This window comes from Saimiri boliviensis, chromosome 8, assembly GCF_048565385.1.
Source record: "Saimiri boliviensis isolate mSaiBol1 chromosome 8, mSaiBol1.pri, whole genome shotgun sequence".
Classification (NCBI taxonomy): Eukaryota; Metazoa; Chordata; class Mammalia; order Primates; family Cebidae; genus Saimiri; species Saimiri boliviensis.
In genome coordinates this window covers 68,603,723-68,628,159 of record NC_133456.1, presented here as the reverse complement: position 1 = coordinate 68,628,159, position 24,437 = coordinate 68,603,723, and the positions used below count along the sequence as shown (strand labels likewise).

Below are 24,437 nucleotides of genomic sequence, written 5' to 3'. Positions count from 1 at the left end.
ATTAAAATTGTGAAGGGAAAGAAGAGGAAGAGAAAAGGAGAAAGGAAATGAAAGGGAAGCATTTAAGGAAACTGGTGGAACCAGATTTGCAGAATGATTATTGAAGCCACACAACAGGTGCGTGGAGATTCATCACACTTCACTCTCTACTTTGGTATATATATATGCACATTTAAATAATGTTTCCTTTAAAAAAATGGTTGGGCTCTGGATAAGGCAGTTCCCTCCAAGAAACCAAAAATCCAAAACAAGAACCATCCAATTAAATTAAAGAAAGCATGTTTCCCACTTAACAATGGGCTGGTGACATCACCTGAGTGTCCCCTATGGGCTCAACATCTCACAAGATGAGAGGCAGAGACCAAAATTGACCGAGAGTCAGCCCTGCCTTCAGGGAGCACACACTCTCACTTGAGAGCTGGCTCCCAGACGCCTAGTCCTGACCACTGACTTGAGAACACAGAGACCCAGGAAGTCACCAGAAGAGCACCCAACTAAGGAACCTGTCATACGAATAAGATACTATACTTACCCTCTCCATCAGCAATTGCAAAACAGCTCAAATCAGAGGGAGGCCTTCAGTGTCCAGAATCTCTCCCAAATGCTTCCACGTGACTTTAACAGAGCTCAACATGCAGACAGTCACACTCTCCACTCATATTCCCTTGAGCCCAATGCTTTAACTAATAAGCAGGCAGGAAGACTGAGGCTTTTATCACATCAGAGCGAAGCTTGCACAGATACTTGTTGTTGTTGTTTTTTTTCTTTGAGACAGAGTTTCACTCTTGTTACCCAGGCTGGAGTGCAATGGCGCAATCTCGGCTCACCACAACCTCCGCCTCCTGGATTCAGGCAAATCTCCTGCCTCAGCCTCCCGAATAGCTGGGATTACAGGCACGTGCCACCAGGCCCAGCTACTTTTTTGTATTTTTAGTAGAGACGGAGTTTCACCATGTTGACCAGGATGGTCTCAATCTCTTGACCTCGTGATCCACCCGCCTCGGCCTCCCAAAGTGCTGGGATTACAGGCTTGAGCCACTGCGCCCGGCCCAGATACTTTTAAACCACAGGATAATGTCTGCCTGTCCCTAAAACAAAGCTGTATGAAGTCTGTTGATCTAAATCTTTAACCTTAAACCATAAATCTTGGACCACTAAGTGCTTAACCCAGCCCAAACCCCAAATCTCCTAAGCTAGGAGGACAGGGGCATTCCCAAACTATTACTCATATTTCAAAGGTGAATCAGAACACCTCCATGTGTCGAACCTACGAAAACAGAGGTTAATGTGTTCACAGCTAAAATCACATCACCTTGAAACAGAACACTGGTTAGCTTATGTTGATAAAAAGGTCAGACCAGCAATTATGTGTTGAGGATTATTTAGATGAGAAATCAAATATATTGTTGCTTAAGAAAATGCAGTTTGTTGGCCAGGCGCGGTGGCTCACGCCTGTAATCCCAGCAATTTGGGAGGCCGAGGCGGGTGGATCATGAGGTCAAGAGATCAAAACCATCCTGGTCAACATGGTGAAACCCCGTCTCTACTAAAAATACAAAAAAAATTAGCTGGGCATGGTGGCGCGTGCCTGTGATCCCAGCTACTCAGGAGGCTGAGGCAGGAGAATTGCCTGAACCCAGGAGGCGGAGGTTGCAGTGAGCCGAGATCGCGCCATTGCACTCCAGCCTGGATAACAAGAGCGAAACTCCGTCTCAAAAAAAAAAAAAATGCTGTTTGTTCATAATACAGTTATTTAAAATATTTTATCTTCAGAAGAAGAAACAGCGTGTTCAGCATTAAACATTTGAAAGCACTGCCTTAGAAGGCATAAGGATCGTTGCACAGGTACACAAATGCCATGGTGGTTTGCTGCCTCCATCTCCGTCACCTACTTCAGGCACTTCTCCCAGTGTTATCCCTCCCCAACCTCCCCACCCCTCGCTGTCCCTCCCAGAGCTCCCCACCCCCCAATAGACCCCAGCGTGTGATGCTCCCCTCCCTGTGCCCATGTGTTCTCATTGTTCAACACCCGCCTATGAGTGAGAACATGTGGTGTTTGGTTTTCTGTTCTTGTATCAGTTTGCTGAAAATGATGGTTTCCAGATTCATCCACATCCCTACGAAGGACACGAACTCATCCTTTTTATGGTTGCATAGTATTCCATGGTGTATATGCGCCACATTTTCTTTATCCAGCCTATCGTTGATGGGCATTTGGGTTGGTTCCAGGTCTTTGCTACTGTAAACAGTGCTGCAATGAACATATGTGTGCCTATGTCTTTATAATGGAACGATTTATACTCCTTTGGGTATATACCCAGTAATGGGATTGCTGGGTCAAATGGAATTTCTATTTCTAGGTCCTTGAGGAATCACCACACTGTCTTCCACAATGGTTGAACTAGTTTACACTCCCACCAACAGTGTAAAAGTGTTCCTATTTCTCCACATCCTCTCCAGCATGTGTTGTCTCTAGATTTTTTTAATGCTCTCCATTCTAACTGGTGTGAGATGGCATCTCAATGTAGTTTTGATTTGCATTTCTCTAATGACCAGTGATGATGAGCATTTTTTCATATATTCATTGGCCTCATAAATGTCTTCTTTTGAAAAGTGTCTGTTCATATCCTTCATCCACTTTTGAATGGGTTTTGTTTGCTTTTTTCTTGTAAATCTGCTTTAGTTCTTTGTAGATTCTGGATATTATCCCTTTGTCAGATGGGTAAATTGCAAAAATTTTTTCCCATTCTGTTGGTTGCTGGTTCACTCTAATGATAGTTTCTTTTGCTGTGCAGAAACTCTTGTTTCATTAGGTCCCATTTGTCTATTTTGGCTTTTGTTGTCAATGCTCTTGGTGTTTCAGTCATGAAGTCCTTGCCTGTGCCTGTGTCCTGAATAGTTTTGCCTAGATTTTCTTCGAGGGTTTTTAGGGTGTTAGGTCTTATGCTTAAATCTTTAATCCATCTGGAGTTAATTTTAGTGTAAGGTGTCAGGAAGGGGTCCAGTTTCTGCTTTCTGCACATGGCTAGCCAGTTTTCCCGACACCATTTATTAAACGGAATATTTTCCCCATTGCTTGTTTTTGTCAGGTTTGTACCCCAGAACTTAAAGTACAATAAAAAACAAAATGATAAATAGGGCAGGTAAAAAAAAAAAAAAAAAAAAAGATGAAGGTAGGAATTCAGCAAATACGGCATTTACTACCGGTACGGTATTTGCTGTGGTATTTAACACTGCCTTTGATCATGAAACCATGGCTGCCATGCTGATCTGCTTTGGATCTGTGTCCCCACCCAAATCTGGATCAGGCATGGTGGGTCACACCTGTAATCTCAGCCCTTTGGGAGGCAGAGGCAGGCAGATCATTAGAGCCCAGAAGTTCCAGACAAGCCTGGGCAAGCAATATTGGGAAATATTGGGAAACCCGGTCTCTACAAACAAACAAACAAAAAACAAAACAAAAACCCAGGCGTGGTGGTAAGCACCTGTCCTCCCAATTACCAGGGAGGCTGAGGTGGGAGGATTGCCTGACGCCCAGGAGATCAGGAGACCCCGTCTCAAAAACAAAAACAGAAACAAAACGAAACAGAAATACCCAGTGCTGGAGGGGTCTTTGAGGGAGGTGACTGGATCAGGAGGCAGGTTCTGATGCTTTGGTGCTCTTCCTCTGGTGCTGTTCTTATGCTCGGGTTCCCATGAGAGCTGGGGTGGCACCTCTCTCCTCTCTGTCTTCCTCCTTCTCCAACTATGTAAAATGTACTTGCTTTGCCTTTGCCTTCCACCATGACTGTAAGTTTCCTGAAGCCTCCCTAGAAGCAGAAGCCACTATGCTTCCTGGACAACCTGCAGAACCATGAGCCAATTCAACCTCTTTACTTCAGAAACCAAAAAGAAAAGAAGGCATAAAGATCAGGACATTTTTTTGTTTTGAGACAGAGTCTTGCTCTGTCACCAAGCTGGAGTGCAGTGGCTTAGCTCACTGCAACCTCCGCCTCCCAGGTTCAAGCAATGCTTGTGCCTCAGCCTCCCAAGTAGCTGGGATTACAGGCATGCACCACCACGCCCGGCTAATTTTTATATTTTTGTAGAGACGGGGTTTCACCATACTGGCCAGGATGGTCTCAACTTCTTGGCTTTGTGATCCACCAGCCGCAGCCTCCCAAAGTGCTGGGATTACAGGCCTGAGCCACCACACCTGGCCAGAAAAATATTTTTTAAACAACAAAATGCCCTTGTATAGTAAGTATTATCTCTTACAAGTGCAAGTTAATCTTAAAATTCAATTCAACATATTTAGGTAAAAATGGCAGTGCCTCAAATAAATACTGCTGTCTTTTTATACATGACCATGTTTATTAAGGATGCATATATAAAAAGCTAGACTTGACCTTCATTTACAGCAGAACAATTTAATACTGGGAAGTAGATATTCCACAAATGACCCAGCTTGTAAGACTCCAGCGAGAAACCCTCACGACTGGGCCCAGACTCCAGAGCCACCCACCGGCTGTGTGACTTTGGGCAAGGCTCCTGTGCATGGCTTCCACGTCTGTGGACACGCAGGAAGGGCCTGGCCCCCTGCAAGCCCTAGAGGATGCCAGCTATTAAGATCACGTTTGCTGGTGGCCCCGTGAGAAGCGTTCCTGACACATGGCTCTGACTTACCCCTAATGCCCTCTCCCCTCCACCACATGCTCCTCTCAGCATCTATCCCCTTTTCTGTTTTAGTGAATCTGTTTTTCCTCTCTTGGGGCACTTCAGGCTCATCTACACGTCACAAACACTAGAGGCCTGGGACGGGCCCATCCTTCCAAAGGACTTCTGACACCTGAGCCAATGAAGAGTCTCACAAATTGGTTCCTTTGAAACCAACTGCCAGTGAAAATCCTGATGCCTCAGAAACTAATTCCTTCCACTGTCAAGCAAAATGAAGACTTTTGCTGTATTTGTCTATTCAAGGAACAGCTTGAAGCAGACACCCCCAGCACCACAAGGAAAATCACGGTCAATCTGAGCTCTCTTTGAGTGTTAAAGGAATATTACCAATATTCCCCACTGGTCCCCACCCAGTTGGACGGGCCATTCCTGCCAGTGCCTAGATGCACACTGCACGCTTCTCACACTCAGGATTCCTTCTTCACCACCACTAGATCACGGCACCTGAGGGCTGGAAAGGATTTCACAAGTCATCTACATCAAAGGTCAGAGATCCAAATTCCCAGAGGCCCAGTCAGGTCATGAGTCACAAAGGGACCGGAACCAGCTGTGTGTCCCATGTGAAGAAAGAGCTGCCCCCTGGTTCCAGCTGTCACCGCAGGCCTGGGACAGCCAGATGTTCTGAGTGGTTAAGAGGAGCTGAACATTCAGACTTTATGTGTGGACCAAGCAAAGCACATTCCAGAGATGGCCCAAGGGCTTCCAGCTCACACATTCCAATCCCGACAGAGCTGCGGTTCCCACTGCAAGCCTCAGACCCTGGAGGTGTAGAGAGCTGCTACTCTGTGGCCACTGAATCCAGTGCTGGAAGACAGACCAGGGTTCCAGACAGACATCACCTGTGGACTGCAGAGACGGTGTGCCTTGCTCTTATAAGCACTTTTTTTTTTTTTAACATAAAAGGACACTGTAATGTGAACAATACCAAATTTTATTTCCAAACAGCACTAAGCTGATGATTTTTCATTTCACATTCTCATAAATGAGGAGATCCCAAAAGCACAGTAACAGTCTCGTAGGGTGCACAGATTTTATCTAATCAGAAAGGGGACTCCAGGCTTAAAAGCTTCAGCACCACCACCCGGACCCATTCTGCCACTCGAATGGTAAGACTTGGAGGTGGTGTGACTTGCCCGTAGTCACACAGCTCCTTGCAGAACCAGGAGGGAAAGCCAGGCTCCAAGCCCCGTTCCCAGCTCAGTCACCTCCACCCGGGAGCAGGAACCCCGCCCAGGAGAGCCGTGTGAGAAGAGGCACAGAGGGAGGAGAACTCCGAACAAACACGATGGTAACAGTTCTGAGCTGAGGCTTCCACACTCACCTCTTCAACGTCCCACGGAAGCACAGAATTAGCAGGAGCCTGGACAGCGCCACATGCCCGGCCTCCCTCCCAGCCGCCTCAGCTGTGTCTCCCATGAGCGCCTTCCTCATCCTCTTACAATGCCGGGTGACAACGTGGCTTGAGAACCTGAATTCTTCCTGTTCCCCCTCTGCTCTCCTGCGCTTGCCACTCCCTCCCCACTCCTCCGCAGCCGCAAGGCGGCCTCCGAACATCCCGTTCACCCTCCGTCCCCTCATCTGCCCCACGTCCACAGCCGGCTGGCTCCCTTATGAACAAGAGGCTCTTCATTCACTTTTGATTCTTGCTCTCGGCCTACAGGGGTTAGTTAAGAAGGACTGGCTTAAGATGCCAGCACAGAGACCCGGTCCTGGGAAGCCAGAGCAGGTGTGCAGAAGCGGGCATGCGTTCCACTCAGGGCATCTGCGGCAACCGGGGCGGACGGTGCCACACACAGATGTGTAAGCTGTGCACTGCTCCATTCCGAGGGCACCACTGAAAAAGACCGAGTGACCAGTAGTGCCCTCCGGAGCTGTGCGAGCAGCACAGGGAGGGGCCGGCGGAACGCAGGTCTGGCCGTGAAAAGATCCAGCCCGTCTCTCGGTGCTTCTGTTAATCGTGACGGCCCCACAGGGTTTCTCCGACTTGAGTGTGCTGCAGAACCTCCTGGCCGCTTACCAAACCCGAGGGCGGCCAGCCCTCCCCTGAAACTCTGATTCCTCAGCTCTCGGGAGGGACTGAGGAATCTGTGTGCTTCGTTTGTTTGTTTGATGTAGAATCTCACTCTGTCGCCCAGGCTGGAGTGCAGTGGCACGATTTCGGCTCATGGCGACCTCCCGGTTCAAGCAATTCTCCCACTTCAGCTTCCTGGGATTACAGGCGCCCACCATCACACCTGGCTCATTTTTGTATTTTTAGTACAGACAGGGCTTCACCATGTTGGCCAGACTGGTCTCGAACTCCCGACCTCAGGTGATCCGCCCACCTCGGCCTCCCAAAGTGCTGAAATTACAGGTGTGAGCCACCGCGCCTGACCCTGCATGTTGTTTTTTAACAACCGGCCTCTTGAGAAACTCTAAACAACAACGTTGAGGCTTAGGAGAATACAGACACTGCAGGTGCTGAGACTGTGTTACCAAGGGGGGTGTTTATACTTCTACGAAATTTAGTCCTTCAAGCTCAGCCCTTTTTATAAAGAATATTATTTCTAAAGACAGTTGATGATGGCACACACGTACAATCCATGATGCAACTGCCTCTATAAACCCGACCCTGGCTGCTCCTTGTCACGGTTTTTAAGCGCATTCAGACAGGCCCCGCAGACACAGCAATGATGTGACTGTTCTGACAGCTTGCGACATGTATGGCCACCGTGTGCGACCTCACAGGAGACCCACATTCTACAGCTCCTCCCTGCCAGCACGGACACACGGCACACACTCGGACACATACCTTGTGCTCCTCCTTCATCACCTGCTCGATGAGTTCGGATTTCACCGGAGGCTTGGAATACTGGCCTGAGAGAAGGCCATGTCCTAACTTAGTCCTGGCCAGGGCACAGAAACAAAACAGAAAGGTCATTGTTGTTCCAGAGCCATATTCAATGTATGGATGAATTTCAACAAGGACAGCTGCCGTCAGGTAGAGCATTTGCTCTGACCACACACAAATAACTGATTTATTTGATTCTGCTTCATACTGATGCCAGTGTCAAATTTTCTTCAATACTTGTTTCTTGGAAAAGTAACACATTCTCATTTTAGAACACTTTTTAAAACACACATAAAGAATTGCCTTTAATTTTGCAACCCAGAGAAAACCACTGTGAACATTTTATTGGATGCTTTTTCCAAAAAAAATAATAATAATACAAATCTGGCACTTACATCTGTGTGTTGAAATCCTGCGTTGGATCCAAAGGCGAGTAGTCAAATATTCTGGGGAGGTTTCCTACATACCTAGAAATGAGAGGCAATAGTTACACCACAGCAACTGTAAGAACAGGACCGAAACAAGCCATCATTCTTCCCAAGACCACCTTGCCCCTTGGCAAGATTAAACAATCTACCCGAAGAAAAGTTATTCCTGAGATCCCACCTCTACTACCACCCATGCAGCTTCCTGAAATGTTTTTGCTTCTATCAGTGGGTCCCAGCCCTTGTTGTAAGTTAGATTCACCCAAAGAGTTTATTTTAAGTATACCAAAGCCAGAACAACCCCTAGATGTTCCAACTTCATTGCTTGAGAGCGAGGCCTGGGATTTGGGAATTCTTTTAAAAGTTCCCTGAGTGACTCTAGCATGCAGCCAGGGTGAAGAACCACTGGCTAAGCCATCACAATCACCGCCTCAGTGACAGTGGCGCAGAGGCCAGGTGCGGTGGCTCACACCTGCAATCCCCGCACTTTGGGAGGCTGACTCAGCAGATCACCTGAGGTCAGGAGTTCGAGACCACCCTGGCCAACATGGCACAACCCCATCTCGAATAAAAAATACAAAAATTAGCCAGGCATGGTGGCACACGCCTGTAATCCCAGCTACTCGGGAGGCTGAGGCAGGAGAGTCACTTGAACCCTGGAGGTGGAGGTTGCAGTGAGCCGAGATGGCGCCCTGCACTCCAGCCTGGGTAAGAGAGCTAGACTGTCAAAAAACAAACAAACAAACAAACAAACGACAACAGTACAGTTAGCAACAAGACCCGACTTAAACCAAGATGCGGGCCAGTTCCTCCGAGCTCTCTGCCTGACCCCCCTTTCTTTGGGCTTCCCCGTCTGTCCTCGTAGATGAGTTTGAGTAAGCACCCTGCTAAGTCAGGTTAGTGAAAATCGCCCATGCTTGCTATCTGTCCAGCCCGGCCTGCTTCAGCAATAAACCCACCAAGTCTGAGGAGCCAGAAACCCCTTTTCCTAGACTTTCCTCTTTGCCGCACCCAACTCCTCAGTTACAAATCCCCACTCGACCGTGTTGGAATCAGAGTTGAGTCCAACGTCTCCCCCAGTCCAAGGCCCTGCCTGATGCTGTGTTCCTATTCCTATGGCCATGGGTCCCACTGAATAAAGTCTGCCTTAGCATCTTTAACAAGTGTTTGGGTAATTTTTTTCTTTAACATTAAAAATTGTTCCAATAATCTCAACATGAATAATAACAGTCATAGCAGCGACAGCTGCCATTTCCTGAAGGGCGTCTGTATTAGCCTGTTGAGTCTTCATTGCAACCACGTGAGGAAGGGATTGTTGTTATCACATCCCCATTTGAGAGGTGGGAAACTGGACTGCAAGTCCGTCAGGCAGCTGCCAAAGCCTCCAGACACCTGAAATCCCAGCGCGTTTAGAGGCCGAGACGGGATGATTGCTGGAACCTAAGAGTTGAGACCAGCCTGGACAACACAGAGACTCCATCTCTACAAAAAACGTTAAAAATCAGCTGGGTGCCATAGGATATACTGCAGGACCATAGCTGCAGCTACCTGAGAGGCCAGGGTGGGAGGACGGCCTGAGCCCCGGGGGCCAAGGCTGCAGTGAGCCCTGATCGTACCACTGCACTCCAGCCTGGGGTGACAGAGCAAGACCCTGTCTCAAAAAAAAAAAAAAAAAGGCTACCAGGGAGGGAGTAACGAGGCCCAGAATGGACCCAAGCAGCCTGGCACCAGGCCATGCTCAGAACCGCTCTGCTGGCTGTGCCCACTGTCCATGGCCCCAGAGCGGCCTGCAATCCCTCCTGGCAGAGCAGTGCTAGCTCTAACACTGACCTCCAATCATCACACACAGTCACTCCTTTCACTTCTTCAATTCACTTCTGATTTCACACCCTCTACTCTGTGTGGTTCTTTCCCTGCTGTCTTCAACCTCTAGCCTGGAAGCTCTAGGAAGAGGAATCCGAAAGCCGACCCCTTTCTCCGACCCTCACTGCCCCCTCCCCCAACTTCTCTGGCCTCCTCTGCCACCATGTCCCCCCAGCCCACAGCAGCCCGCCACCTGTCCCTCCCGCTGCCCCAGCGCGTGACAAACTTGCTCGTGTCTCAAGGTCATGCCTTCTGCGGCTTCTCTCCTGGGATGCTGTCTCAGAGATCCTTGCTCAGCAGCTCCTTCCCAAGTCTGTTGACAAGCCGCCTCCCCAGACCCTTAGACAAAGCAGGAGGGGCCACGCTCACCCTCCTGACCTCCTGCCATCTGCTCCTGACTGGCTCTCTTCTTAGCACGCATCGCTGCCTGCAGTTTTATCACCTACTCGTGATATGGTGTGGCTGCAGCTCCACCCAAATCTCATCCTATAATTCTCAAGTGCGGTGGGAGGGACCTGGCGGGAGATGAGCGAGGTCTTCCCGTGCTGTTCTCGTGACAGTGAGTAACTCCCACGAGATCTGACGGTTTATAACGGGGAGTTCCCCTGCACAAGCTCTTGCCTGCCACCATACAAGGTGCAACTTTGCTCCTCGTGTGCCCTCTGCCATGACTGTGAGGCTTCCCCATCCATGTGGAACTGTGGGTCAATTAAACGTCTTTCCTTTATAAATTAACGGTCTTGCGTACGTCTTTATTAGCAGTGTGAGAATGGACAGATACATCTTGTTTAGTATCTGTCTGTCCAGAGATTATACACTAGAACGTAATCTCATGAAGGCAGCAACTTCATCTACATCACTGCATCTCCAGCACTAGAACAGCACCTGCCATGTAAAAGACACTCTAAGTATTTGTTGACTGAATACGTTTATGTCACACAATCACACAACTAACTTCCATAACTGAATACCGATAACCAAACAGAAAAAGCATTATTGCAGTTAAGCCCCAGCGAAGAACAATGACACAGTATTAGTTGGCAATGACCTCTAACTACTAGAAACTTCCAGGTACCTGCGGTCCACGAACTCAGAAGTTGTAGCTCAGGCAATGTACCTACATCAAAATTAACAGAGCAGGCTTCTCGGGGCCAGTGCCATTCAAAGGACAAACACAACAGAAGCCAAACTTCAGACCTAAACGATTTAGATGCAGGGGCTCCACTGATGAATCCCAACCATCCACAACATGATGAACTCGGGCCGGTGCTCTCTTCTGATCCTGTTTTAGTCACATCTCAAAACCTGACAAGACAAAAACCTCCCTGGAAAGCTGCACACTAATGAACAGGCTGATGTTTTAAGGCAAGACAGAAAGAAGAGAAGAGGTAAAGAGAATAAACCTTTTTGTTCTTTGAGACACCTTCTCACTCCCTCACCCAGGCTGGAGTGCAATGGCGCGATCTCAGCTCACTGCAACCTCTGCCTCCCGGGTTCAAGCAATTCTCCTGCCTCAGCCTCCCGAGTAGCTGGGATTACAGGTGCCCACCACCACGCCTGGCTAATTTTTTAGTAGAGATAGGGTTTCACCATGTTGGCCAGGCTGGTCTTGAATTCCTGACCTCAAGTGATCCACCCACCTCAGCCTCCCAAAGTGCTGGGATTACAGGCGGGAGCCGCCGTGCCTGGCTGACAATTAACTTTTGATGTCACAAAAGTCCACTTTGCTGGCACCTGAGGTCAGGGAGAAAAAGAGAGAAGTCCATTTTGCTATCACTATACATCCCTTTTCTAACTGATGAATAAAATCTTCCATTACAACAAAATTAAATTAAAAGGCAGAAGCCATGCTAGATAATTTTCATAGATGTTATACCTTCTGTCTGTAATCTAGCAATTCTTAAAAGGATGTTGTTACGCTATCTATCAATCCACCTCAGTTGTCATTCCATTGGTATAACAGCTTATTTAGATTTGATCCTCAATGAAAAGGATTCTGAAATGTAAACTAGGCTTAAGGAGCAGACAGGGCCCTGAGGATCAGGCCGAGTTCCCAATCACACTACAACTGTGCATGAGCCACTCAATCTTTCTGAGTCATTTTTCTTTTCTTTCCTTTTTACTTTTCTTTAATTTTCTTCTTCTTATTTATTTCTTGAGATAGAATCTCACTCTATCGCCCGGGCTGGAGTACAGTGGTGCGATCTCAGCTTCCTGCAACCTCTGCCTTCAAGCAATTCTCCTGCCTCAGCCTCCCAAATAGCTGGGATTGCTGGCGCCCACCATCACAGCTGGCTAATTTTTGTCTTTTCAGTTGAGATGGGGTTTCATGATGTTGGTCAGGCTGGTCTTGAACTTCTGACTTCAGGTGATCCACCCACCTTGGCCTCCCAAAGTGCTGGGATGACAGGTGTGAGCCACCGCACCCAGCCAACATATCTTTTTCATTAAAGAAAAACCCAGGGAGTTAACTCTGGGTCAAACTTTGAAGCGTAGGGTGAATTTTTTTACACTGCAGATTGTAAAGCACTAAGAGTGGTGTCCGGTTTCATAACAGAAGAGCACAAGTTTCTTTCATTCTAGCTTAAAAGAAACAATAATTACACTACTGCTACCAGAGGACAGTCCTTCAACAGTTTCAAAAAGGATCTTGGAGCATAAGTCATGGAAGATGGAGCTATGCTGCTCCCCAGTCAAATGATAACACAGGTGTGAGACGTGGGCGAAAATTCATACAAATCGCAGGGCTTCCTCTCTGAGCTTCCACCTCGCCCTGGCCAAAGCCGGCGCCTGCTCTCCTCCTGCACAGCATCAGGGCGTTCCCCTCCCTCACGGCCTCATCTGACCACCTCCCTCCTTTCTCCTTCGTGGAACATCCCTCGTCTGTGAGCCTGCAGTCGTTCCGATGACTCTTTTCTTGATGCCATTTCTCCTCTTACCTCCTGCCTGGGGATGAGGACCATGTCCTTCCATTCACCACCCACTCCACACACTTGGCACATTGCTTAGCAGAAAAGAGCTCACTCTCTATTGGCTGGATGAAAAAATGGACCATGAATTTTCAAAGCGAGAAAACAGCACGAAGAGGTAAGTCTCCAAACACCAAGAGAGGAAAGAGGAGGGTATGTGACGTACTTTGGGTCAGCCTCCACTAAAGCCATGAGGATTTCAACTCCACGTGGGTGAAGCAAGAGCCTGGACTGTTCCTAAATGTTGTCTGCCTGTCTGAGCCCACACATGCCCTGGTCCACACTTAAACCACGAAGGAAACCTACCTCTGGAACACGCCAGGGTGACTGTCTGCCCTGAGGCAGTGGCTGCCCAACATGACCAGGCCCAGCCCCCGGCTCTACAGCCCCCCACCCTCAGTACGACCCGAGGGAGAAGAGAGCCAGCCACAGACACTGCTGCTGAGCCCCTCGGCGTGGGAAGGGAAGGCAGTCTTCCATGGGCGCGGTCAGCGCTCCCAAATTACTGTGGTAAAGGGTCAGCTGTTTTGTTTATTTCAACTCAGATGACACCTTTTAAAAACACAGTTAGTGAGGATGGTTAATGGGGACAAAAGTATAATTAGAGTTAACAAGATCTAATATTTGACGGCACGACAGGATGACTAATTTGTTGTGTATTTTAAAATAACTAAAAGTAAAATTGGAATGTTCCTAATACAAAGAAATGATAAATGCTTAAGGTGATGGACACCCCAATTACCCCAATTAATGTGGTATTACATATTGCATACCTGCATCATCATATCACATATACCCCATAAATGTATACACCTGCTATGTACCCATAATAATTAAAAATAAAAAACCTGGCAGATGCAATGGCTCATGCCTGTAATCATAGCACTTTGGGAGGCTGAGGAGGGTGGATCACGAGGTCAAGAGACAGAGACCACCCTGGTCAACATGGTGAAACCCCGTCTCTACTGAAAAAATACAAAAATTAGCCGGGCGCGGTGGCGCACACCTGTAGTCCCAGCTACTCGAGAGGCTGAGGCAGAAGAATCACTTGAACCCAGGAGGCGGAGGCTGCAGTGAGCTGAGATGGAGCCATGGCACTCCAGCCTAGTGACAGAGCGAGACTCTGTCTCAAAAAAAAATAAAAATAACTGAGTAGTTAAAAAATACAATTAAAAGAAATTATTAGAAAAGTGAAATGCCAATTGTAAGACACAACAGCAATGTCAAATTGTCACGACGGTGTCCCCACGTCACTCCCCATGTCCGAGCTTACACCGGCAGCACAAGGCCCAGTACCAGCTGATGAGCCACAGTTTGAGGAGCCGGCAGTGGAAGTCCTGACCCCTGAGGACACTCCAGCCCACCACAAGAGAGGCACTAACCAGACCAGTCACGGGGTCGCCCCAGCGCATCTGCAGGAGGGAACTGGCAGATCGGTTAATGGCCAATGTATTCTTGGTACGTAGGGCGATGGTCAAAAAGCAGAAACCGTTATTAATCACAAAGCCCTGTACGGTGTTTCTCAGTTCACAAAGCTCTTATCTCACCTGATCCCCATAACACTCGACAGGTGTTCTCACCCAGTCTCTGCAGAAGGTGGGCCTTAGGAAAGGTGGCAAAAGGTCCTGAAGCCATAAAGATGGGCTTTCCAGTGTACCGAGCGGGCTGGACGGAGAGGGGCAGGGTGGGGCTGCCAGGCCAGGGCCGCGTGGGGGGCACGTATGCCCTCTGGACCTCCGGGATGCATGCCCGGGGCCGCGTGGGGGACACTTACGCTCTCTGGAACTCCGGGATGCTGAAGACGGCCTGCATCACGGAGCTCAGGTAGCAGCTGTTGCCCAGGTTCTTCAGCCCCGTGTAGCCCGGACCATACATGGGCTTCAGCTTCATGCCCGACTCCTGGATCACCTCCCACTCACTGACCCTCGGCTTGATCTCATTGTCCTGGAGCCCATTCTCTGTCTGAGACAAAGTCGTCAACAAGAAACAACCTTCAATGTGATTCCCGTTCAAAGGTCATGTCCCATTAATTATTTCTAATAACATAGGATGTTTCTGCCATTTTTTTCCATTACATAGAGAAATAAACAATGTAAATAAAAAAGGCTGAGAGACGGTGATGGTGGCATAACAGTGAATGTACGTCATGCCAGGAACGCCGTGCTTAGAAACGGTTAAAATGGTAGGCTTCAGACTATATATATTTTACCACAATTTTTAAAAATACATGAAAAAGATTTTAAAGAGAGGCTGGGCACAGTGGCTCATACCTGTAATCCCAGCACTTTGGGAGGCTGAGGCAGGCAGATCACCTGAGGTCAAGAGTTTGAGACCAGCCTGGCCAACATGGTGAAACCCCGTCTCTACTAAAAATACAAACATTAGCTGGGCATGGTGGCGCGTGCCTGTAGTCCCAGCTACTCGAGAGACTGAGGCAGGAGAATCACTTGAACCCAGGAGGCGGAGGTTGCAGTGAGCTGAAATTGTGCCACTGCGCTGCAGCCTGGGTGACAAGAATGAAACTCTGTCTCAAAAAAAAAACAAAAAAAAAAACAGATTTTAAAGAGAGAAAGACTGAAAGGGAAAGAGATAAGAGGAGGATGAAGAACAAATAGGAGTCAGAAAAGAAGCAAGTAGACTAAATTCAAGGGAGTATTCAATGCAGCACAGCAAAGGAAAAGGCCAGGCAGCCGGAGAGGATATGGAATAGAACCATGAGCCTTGAGAGTGCCTTGAAGAGGAGGGAGGTGTGAGGAAGGCAGAGACAAGCAGCAGTGAGTAACAAAGTGGAGACAAAGGACAGGAAGGTGAGGAGAGGGAGGCGGCCGGGAAGGGGAGGGCTACACGAATCCACGTTTAACTCCTTAAAGGGAAACGATCCCACAGTCACGACATCTATTCAAAAACACAACGTGAAAGGAAGCAGCGCTTCCCCGCCAACAGTCATGTGCTGGTTTATTCACTGTCCCTAGCAGCCTTGCTTCCCTTCCTGAAATTAATTAAAGCGATGTTGGTCACAGATCATTTTAAAGGTCACCTCCCCATACCATCTGCCTTTGTGAACAATGAATGATTCACGCAACTGCCCATCAAAGGAGGCTGATTTTGCAAGTAAACTCCAACTCAAGCAAAAGAAAACACCTCTTCATTAAATGCAAGAAGGAAATGCAACAACTGAAAGCTACAACCTGTAAAGTGAAGACCCCTGTTAGAGGAGTTATATAGGAAATAAACCAAGCAGCTCCCGCGTCCTTCCCCACCTCCGCTCCATGCACGGTGGAAACAGAAACACAGAAGGCCTCACCCCATGCATGTGGAGCATGTCGATTCCAAAATGCGCCAAGTGCTTGGCCAGATGAGGGTCCAAAACAGCCTCCTCTTCTTGAAAAGAATAAACGTCTAGTGGGCGAAGGGAAAAGAGGCAGCGGTCAGTCACCAAGTCACTGAACAGCCGACAGGGATTCTGGACCCCCACCGTCCACCAGCTCTGGGCTACGTCACTGAACAAAACGAAACCTTTCTGACATGCGACAAGGGGAAAGATAAATGATAATAATATGGAGGCATTTTTTGTAAATATACCCATACATCAGTTCTGTTGACATTTTGGAAAGTTTTTTTTAAGTTTCTAAAACAAGAAAAGAAAAAAAAAGAGAACAGTATCTAAAGTTAAAAGGTATGTAAACATAAATGCCTACCACTCACATTTCTAACCAGAACCACAGTGGCATAACTCTGAGCTCAGAAAGAGGGCTGGGTGCCGGAGGAGGGAGTGACGGCCATCCACCGACGGCGGGGGGACCTCGGGGGGACAGAGAGGACACACAGGCCCTCGGGCAGCTTGCTCCATCCAAGACAAAACAAAATTCTGCCCGTGAACCCTCTAGGTCCTCAAACCTACCCCTCACGCCTCCACCTCCCACCTGCGCCAGCACCCCTTCCTCCTGCCTGCCTGTCCACTCCTCAGAGCCAGCGAGAGGGCTGTGAGCACGGTGGCAACTCCCGAGTGGTTCACCTCGGAGCACACACAGAAAATGGCCACACTTGGTATTCCAGGGATACTGAGGACTCAGCCGTCCCCGCCCGGCCCTGCTGCCCCAGGGGTCCACATCCCAGCAGGCTGAGAGACACCAGCGTTGGTAAGCTCTGTGCTGAGGCGGGAGGCCTCTTTCCCAGGATACTAATATCCCACCTGACAACAGGAGGCTTCTGACCGAGCCTGTCATGGGCTCCAAGCAGCAGCCTCACCTGGGAGCTCACTGGAAAGGCAGAATCTTGGGTCCTGCCCAAGGCCGACTGAGTGAGAATCTGCATTTTTAACAAGCTCTCCGAGTGCACAGTGAGGTTAGAGGACTGTTCAGTTTTCCAAAACCATGCAATGTGCTGCCCTATCCGTCCTCACACACAGTGTGGCAACAAAGACAGAACAGACATTTCCAAGCCCGTCTTCAGATAAGGAAAAGAGGCTCCTGAAGGGTAAGTGATTTCTGCCTTAAATCCTACAGGTGGCCCAGAACCCAGCTAGTCTGACTCCTGACCCAGTCTTCTTCCCTCTACAGCAGAATATTTCTATCTGTGCAGTACACAGTGTATCAGAACACCAGGCAGGTGCAGTGGCTCACATCTGTAATCCCAGCACTTCGGGAGACCAGAGCAGGAGGGCCGCTGGAGGCAGGAGTTTGAGGCCACAGTGAGCTGTGATGATGCCACTGCACTCTAGCCTGGGGGACAGAGAGGGGCCCTGTCTCTAAAAAAAAACAGGGGGGAAAAAAGAGTCTTTCTAAAGAAGGAAGAAAAGAAAAAAATATATATATGTATCAGAACAGGACACCAACAGACTCGGTGAAGAAGCCCCCGAGGCCCTCAAAAGGAATGAAGCCTCAGCACCCACAGTTTCCTCACTCTCAGATTTGAAAACCAAAATCTCTAACAAGGAAAAAGGATCTGAAGATAACATTCTTCTTACACAGTCAGACAGTGTAAGACTGACTGTCCAGAGTTCCCCATGCCTTGGAACATCACCCGGGGAAGAAAAGGAACACACAGAAGCTGTGGTGACCTTCTGTCCCACCCCCAGACACATGAAGACTCACTGCCCTATGCTCCCAAAGACATTCAGTCTTTCCGTTACTACTAAGGGAAACGTTGCATGGCCTTCTTCTCTACTCCTCTCCCTCTAGGGGCCTGTTATAACTGTGGATAGCAGCCCTCATTTATACTTTTTAAATATAATTCAGTGTTCCCAAAAGCAAAACAAAAGCCAAAATCTCAGCCCAATTAAGAAGAAAATTTCCCAAAAAATTAGATATTAATAAAACAAGCAAAAACCTTTGAACTAGTAACTTGAAACAAATACATCGACAGTATTTTTAATCTATGACAGGGGACCAAAAAGTTCCACTTGAATACTAGCCGGAAGGTGCAAATGGCACTCCCTGGGCACCTTACTTTAGGGAGATGGTTTGAAGACTTCAGCCTTTCAGCCCCTAATGACCAGAGCTGTCTTCGAAAATAATAAAACTGCTGCACGTGAACAAGCGGCATTGGCCTGGGATTTTGAAATCAGTGAGAACCACGCAGCCCCTCACCGTTTGTGACGCATCAGGCTCTGGCGGCACCGAGATCACATTTCACACCTCCTATCACTAACTGCTCCAAAGATACAACCTGATCTGGTCAAACGCTGTAGCTATTTCTGATCCCACAGACAAAAGCAGTTTAGTGAGTAACACACAAGAAACCTGAAAATGAACTGTGACGGTCAAACTTGGTCATCGTGAAGCATTTATAAATATGCAGTCAGAGAAAGGAGTCTCCAGTGGCCTCCGTGGCTGGATACGCTGCGTGGCATGTTCTTCACCAGGAAGCTCATTTGATTCCCAACCTCACCTCAGCAAAGGCAGGTCTTAGCGCAGAAACCACGGCAGTAACCAGGCAACCGCTGGCAGGAATCACCCTTCACGTTCCCCAGCGTGGCCTAAAACTTGAAGCCAAGACCACGGTCAGGAAGTTCACAGAGGGATGCTCCGAGGAAGCCCGAGCAGCGCCTCGTGGGTAACTGCGTTCAATTTAGAGGTAAACCTGCCATCGTTTCGTTTCAAGTTAAGTGACAAACTAAACCAGGAAGAGCGTGAGGCAGCAATCCGGCAGAAGAAAAAGGATTTTTAAAAAAATGTTTGAACAAGAATGTCGCATTTGTGTGATAAGCCTGCTACAAAACAGTGTCTGCAGTCAGCTTAAAGGTTCATCAAGGATAAAATAAAAATTTTTTAAAGATTAATTAAGGAAAACTTAAGAGAGCAGAGACAGAGCAAGACGAACCAGGAGCAAGGCTGAGAATCTCTAAGAAACCAGATCAACGTGGTGATAATCATTTGTAATCTCTGAATGGGAAGATTTCTTTTCTCTCTCTTCTGCTTTGTCTAAATGTATTACATTCTGTTGGAAAAAAATGTTTTCTAAGTAACTCCCAGAGATGAACATGACGCTAATGAATGGTACACTGTTAGGACTAGCGTGCCTGGCATGGGTCCTCCTTGCCAGCTACCAGGATTAACTCATGCGTTCATCATGGTCAGCAGCTATTCACTGAATGCCAAATACATACGTAGCCTGAGGAGATCATGTTAAATAAGTCTCTTCCCTCATAAGTTTAACGTTTAATATTTAAAATAGTCTTACAAGACATGCTGGTTTGGTGTGAAGGATCGCATGGTTTAGTCACGTTACTTAATGCCCTTTCCTAGGGCCTCAGAAAACGGCAGGAATTCAGATTCTCCCTCTAGATTCCCCTACAGGAAAGTAGACGGGAGAGGAGGTAAAGATGTACTTCAACAAGTCCTTGTGTTAAAACCGCGGTGACTCACACCTGTAATCCCAGCACTTTGGGAGGCCGAGGTGGGTGGATCACCTGAGGTCAGGAGTTCGAGACCAGCCTAACCAATACGGTGAAAGCCCATCTCCATTAAAAATATAAAAATTAGCCGGGTGTGGTGAAACCTGCCTATAATCCCAACTATTCGGGAGGCTGAGGCAGGATAATCACTTAAGCCTGGGAGGCGGAGGAAGCAGTGAGCCGAGATCGTGCCACTGCACTCCAGCCTGGGCGACAGAGTGAGACTGTCTCAAAAAATAAAAAAAAATAAAAAAATAACTAGGGAAGCCAGCTTTGGTGACCTTCTCTCACAAGTGGAGAGAAAGCCAAGCTCCTGGTCGAACACCAAGTGGCACAGGAGAGATGAGAGGCTGCAGCAAGGTCCTCCTCGGAGTCGGTGCAGCTCTGCTCACCCCAACTCCACGTCTCCACCAGCACATGTGTGTGCCTCTGAGCCATCTGCCACAGACAGGAAATAAGAAACACAGGACAACTCCACAACTACACTAGAAAAATAAACGCAAAACACATTAGGCCAGCAGGAAGGATCTCTTTAAAGAGAGAGCAGGCTGTAATCCCAGGACTTCTAGAGGCCGAGGCAGGAGGAGAGCTTGAACCCAGGAGTTGGAGACCAGCCTGGGCAACACAGTGAGACCCTGTCTCAGTTTAAAAAAAGAGAGAGAAGGAGAACAGGGCCAGGCACAGTGGCTCACACCTAACATCCCAGCACTCTGGGAGGCCAAGGCAGGAGGATCATTTGAGCCCAGGAGTTCAAGGCCAGCCTGGGAAACACGGTAAGACTCCATTTCTACAAAAAATGAAAAAAAAACAAAATCACTGAGTATGGGTGTGGTGGCAAGCATCTGTGCTCCCCGCACTTGGGAGGCTGAGCTCAGAGGCTCCCTTGAGCCCAGGAGGTCAAGGCTGCAGTGAGCCATGACTGCACCACTGCTCTCCAGCCTGGACAACAGAGTGAGACCCTGCCTCAAAAAAAGGAAAAGAAAAAGAGAGAGAGTGAGTGAGAGCCAGTGACGACCGCCAGGACGCACAAAGCCGAGACTGCAGGCAGGAAAAGGAAAACAGGTAGGAGTAAAAAGGTGTCAATGAAACAGAAAAACGAAAAGAAAGACAGTAAATCAGAGAAGCCAACATTCTCTTCCTTTTGTTAATATTTGAGACAGGGTCTCACTGTGCTGCCCAGGCTGGCCTCAAACTCCTGGCCCGAGCCATCATCAAAACACAGCCTCCCAAACAGAAGCAGATTTTGTTGGTGTGTTTTCCCCCATGTGTTTGTTCCATAATATTTGCTGAGCACCTACTATGTGTGACGGACACTAACAGATGGTAGATATAACAGCACCCAAGAAATGCAGCATTAGGCCCTGCTGTCCTGGGTGGCCACCATCCAATAAACTGTTACAGGGTCTCGGGAAAAGTACCCTGAGGAAGGAGCACGAAGGACCACAGGGGAACACAGGAGGGGACCAGACCAGGCCAGAGCTAAGATGAAGGACTCCATGCCCCGATTCCACACCTGGGCTGGGGACACTCCAGGGACTAAGATGAAGCACTCCATGCCCCGATTACACACCTGGGCTGGGGACACTCCAGGGACTAAGATGAAGTACTCCATGCCCCGATTACACACCTGGGCTGGGGACACTCCAGGGACTAACATGAAGTACTCCATGCCCCAATTACACACCTGGGCTGGGGACACTCAAGGGACTAAGACGAAGTAATCCATGCCCCGATTACACACCTGGGCTGGGGACACTCCAGGGACTAAGATTAAGTACTCCATGCCCCGATTACACACCTGGGGCTGGGGACACTCCAGGAAACTCAAGGAACTAAGATGAAGTACTCCATGTCCCGATTCCACACCTGGGCTGGGGACACTCAAGGGAGCTTATGGCCAGGTCAGGGGTATGCAAAACCCAAGAAGAAAGAGCACCCTGACGTGCTGGCACAGCCAATGGAATAGGCAATTTCACAGCTGTCTTGGGCACCTTAGGAAGACTCTCCTGCAATCACCCAATTCGCCAAAGCGTCTTCTGGGCAAACTGGTTTCCTGATAGAAAAAAAACACACCCTGTCCTGCCTCCATCCCGCCCTCCCCTTTCTGCCAAGAACCTCATCCTTGCCTCACCAAAACCATGTGTCCTCCCCAGTGGAAAGCTTTTTGTTTGCTTGTGTAGCGAACTGCTTCTCGTTTGTTTGTGGCTGTACCCATGGGGACCCAGAGTAGAATTTCATACGGGGCCCGTTCTTCCTGCGCACACCACACTCTGGCCTAGACTGAGGGACCAGGGCTGCTTTGAAACACTAAATCTAAGTTGAGACCCCAAGGATGAGGAGCAGTGTCTCAGTGGACAAACATATCCTTATCTGGGGAAAGGAAATCAGGGTCCTCAGATCACACTACCATTAAATACTTGAGTCCAAACCTTCTTGGATTCCACATTCACCAGGCAATCTTCTAAATATAACTCCACTTCCCACGGGAAGGAATGCACTGGTCAAGCGACATCGACTCCTACTTAGTGGCATTGTGGTTCTCACTCTGAACTGAAAAACAAACACTCTGACTTTGAGACTTTGTCTCCCGTGTGGTGAACTGGCCTGCGTGACCCCAGCGCGTGTGGATGATCAATCCATCAGTCATGGAACCTCCACCAGGAGACGGCTGCCCCAGACAGAGGGCACCCTACCCCCGGGCCTCAGTGTCCACAGGACTCATCGTAAGACAGTTAAGAAAACTTTATGCAGGTTTTTAAAAATTTATGTGGCTTTTAAATAAACAGTAAGTTACAGCTAGCAATCTATTAAACAGACTTAAAGGAAACCAAAATAGAATGTATACATCCCATAAACTAATATGAAATTACCATTAGGCAGAAAATAATCACTTTTATTAAAACCAACTCTGCACAACATATGCAGGAGTCGAAGCCTGACCTTTTTCAGTCAACATCACTTGAGCGAAATGAATTCACAACCCTTATCACGGTGTGTGTGATCTGCATTGCCAATGCCAATGTTTTATACTTTCTGTGGTTGACAAGGAAGTATGTATTCAAACACCGTCAATTCTATGACAAGAAAAAGCTTAAAGGTTCTTTCTTCTTCACAAAACAACAAGTATGGAAGATAATTCTTAATCATCAAAGAGTTCTTAAAAAACAACTTTTGGCCGGGCGCGGTGGCTCAAGCCTGTAATCCCAGCACTTTGGGAGGCCGAGGCGGGTGGATCACGAGGTCGAGAGATCGAGACCATCCTGGTCAACATGGTGAAACCCCGTCTCTACTAAAAATACAAAAAATTAGCTGGGCATGGTGGCACGTGCCTGTAATCCCAGCTACTCAGGAGGCTGAGGCAGGAGAATTGCCTGAACCCAGGAGGCGGAGGTTGCGGTGAGCCAAGATCGCGCCATTGCACTCCAGCCTGGGTAACAAGAGCGAAACTGCGTCTCAAAAAAAAAAAAAAAAAAAAAAAAAAACTTTTAAAAACCTAAACCTACAAGAAAATTGGCCTAAGAAACTCGCAAAAAAGAACTACAAATGGCCAAGAATACTAAGAAAAATATTCAACCTCACTAGTAATGCAAATTAAAACAAGATACCAGATTAGCAAAGGTTATTTTTTTTAAGTCTTAATACAAAAAGTTGTCAAGGATTTGTTGAAATGGATACTGTCACATACTGCTGATGAGAATGGAAATTATTACAACTGTTTAAAAGAGAATCTTGACAACTGAAAATTTTGAAGATTCAACTCTTCGTCATAGAAATTTATTCTAAATGAATAACTAGAAAAACACAAAAATTTGCATATATTCAAGGATGTTCATCAGAATAGAAAAAAAATTGTAACACTCACTGAATAGTGAAATAATTTATGAAACCATCATAAAATACTGAAGAATATTTAATAACATAGACAAACATGATGTTAAATAGAAAAAATAAGTAATAAAACTTTCTACAGTATGATCCAATTTTTGTAAAAATGTGAGGTGGATGTGTGTGTGTACATGTGTGAACTGATTAACCTTTTAAAAAAAAACTGAAGTGAAATATCTACATTACTAACAGTGACTAGTCTAGAGGGTGGTATTACTACTAGTTTGTATTAATTCATCTAAACTTTCATCTCTGTTTTCTACAGATGTTACACTGAGTATCTGTCTGTTGCATAATCAAGATGAAAATATAAAACTTTCCTGGCTGGGCGCAATGGCTTACACCTGCAATGCCAGCACTTTGGGAGGCCGAGGCTGGCAGATCACCTGAAGTCGGGAGTTCGAGACCAGCCTGGTCAACGTGGTGAAACCCCACCTCCACTAAAAATACAAAAATTAGCCAGGTGTGGTGGCGGGTGCCTGTAATCCCAGCTACTCGGGAGGCTGAGGCAGGAGAATCGCTTGAACCTGGGAGGCAGAGGTTGCAGTGAGCCGAGATCACGCCACCACATTCCAGCGTGAGCGGCAGAGCGAGACTGTCTCAAAAAAAAAAACTGTACAGCTGTGTAATGTATTTGTGTTTTAAGTTAAGTGCTACTACAAAAATGTCCAAAAGTTAAAAAGATTAAGTTTATAAAGTAAAAACATTACAGCAGGAGGTGAATTTATTATTCATAAATGTAGTGTCGCCACGTGTAAGGTGACTCTGCAGGACCGAACACCAAATTCACTCCCCACTCACACGGAGCCGCTGCAGCGCTGCACTCCGCTCACGGAAAGCGCCCTGTGCAGGGG

The 24,437-nt window shown here is 47.7% G+C and overlaps 1 protein-coding gene across 1 annotated transcript in view; it reads right to left on the bottom strand.

Annotated features, from left to right (window-relative positions):
* The window catches only part of USP13 (ubiquitin specific peptidase 13), a 123,985-nt gene that overhangs the window by 42,375 nt on the left and 57,173 nt on the right, over positions 1–24,437 (bottom strand). Inside the window, exons 7-10 of the mRNA XM_039478645.2 lie at positions 16,108–16,202; positions 14,578–14,765; positions 7,942–8,013; positions 7,508–7,601 (exon numbers count right to left, since the gene is read on the bottom strand). Coding sequence (XP_039334579.2) covers positions 7,508–7,601; positions 7,942–8,013; positions 14,578–14,765; positions 16,108–16,202 — 449 coding nt within the window. The remainder of the gene's footprint in view (positions 1–7,507; positions 7,602–7,941; positions 8,014–14,577; positions 14,766–16,107; positions 16,203–24,437) is intronic.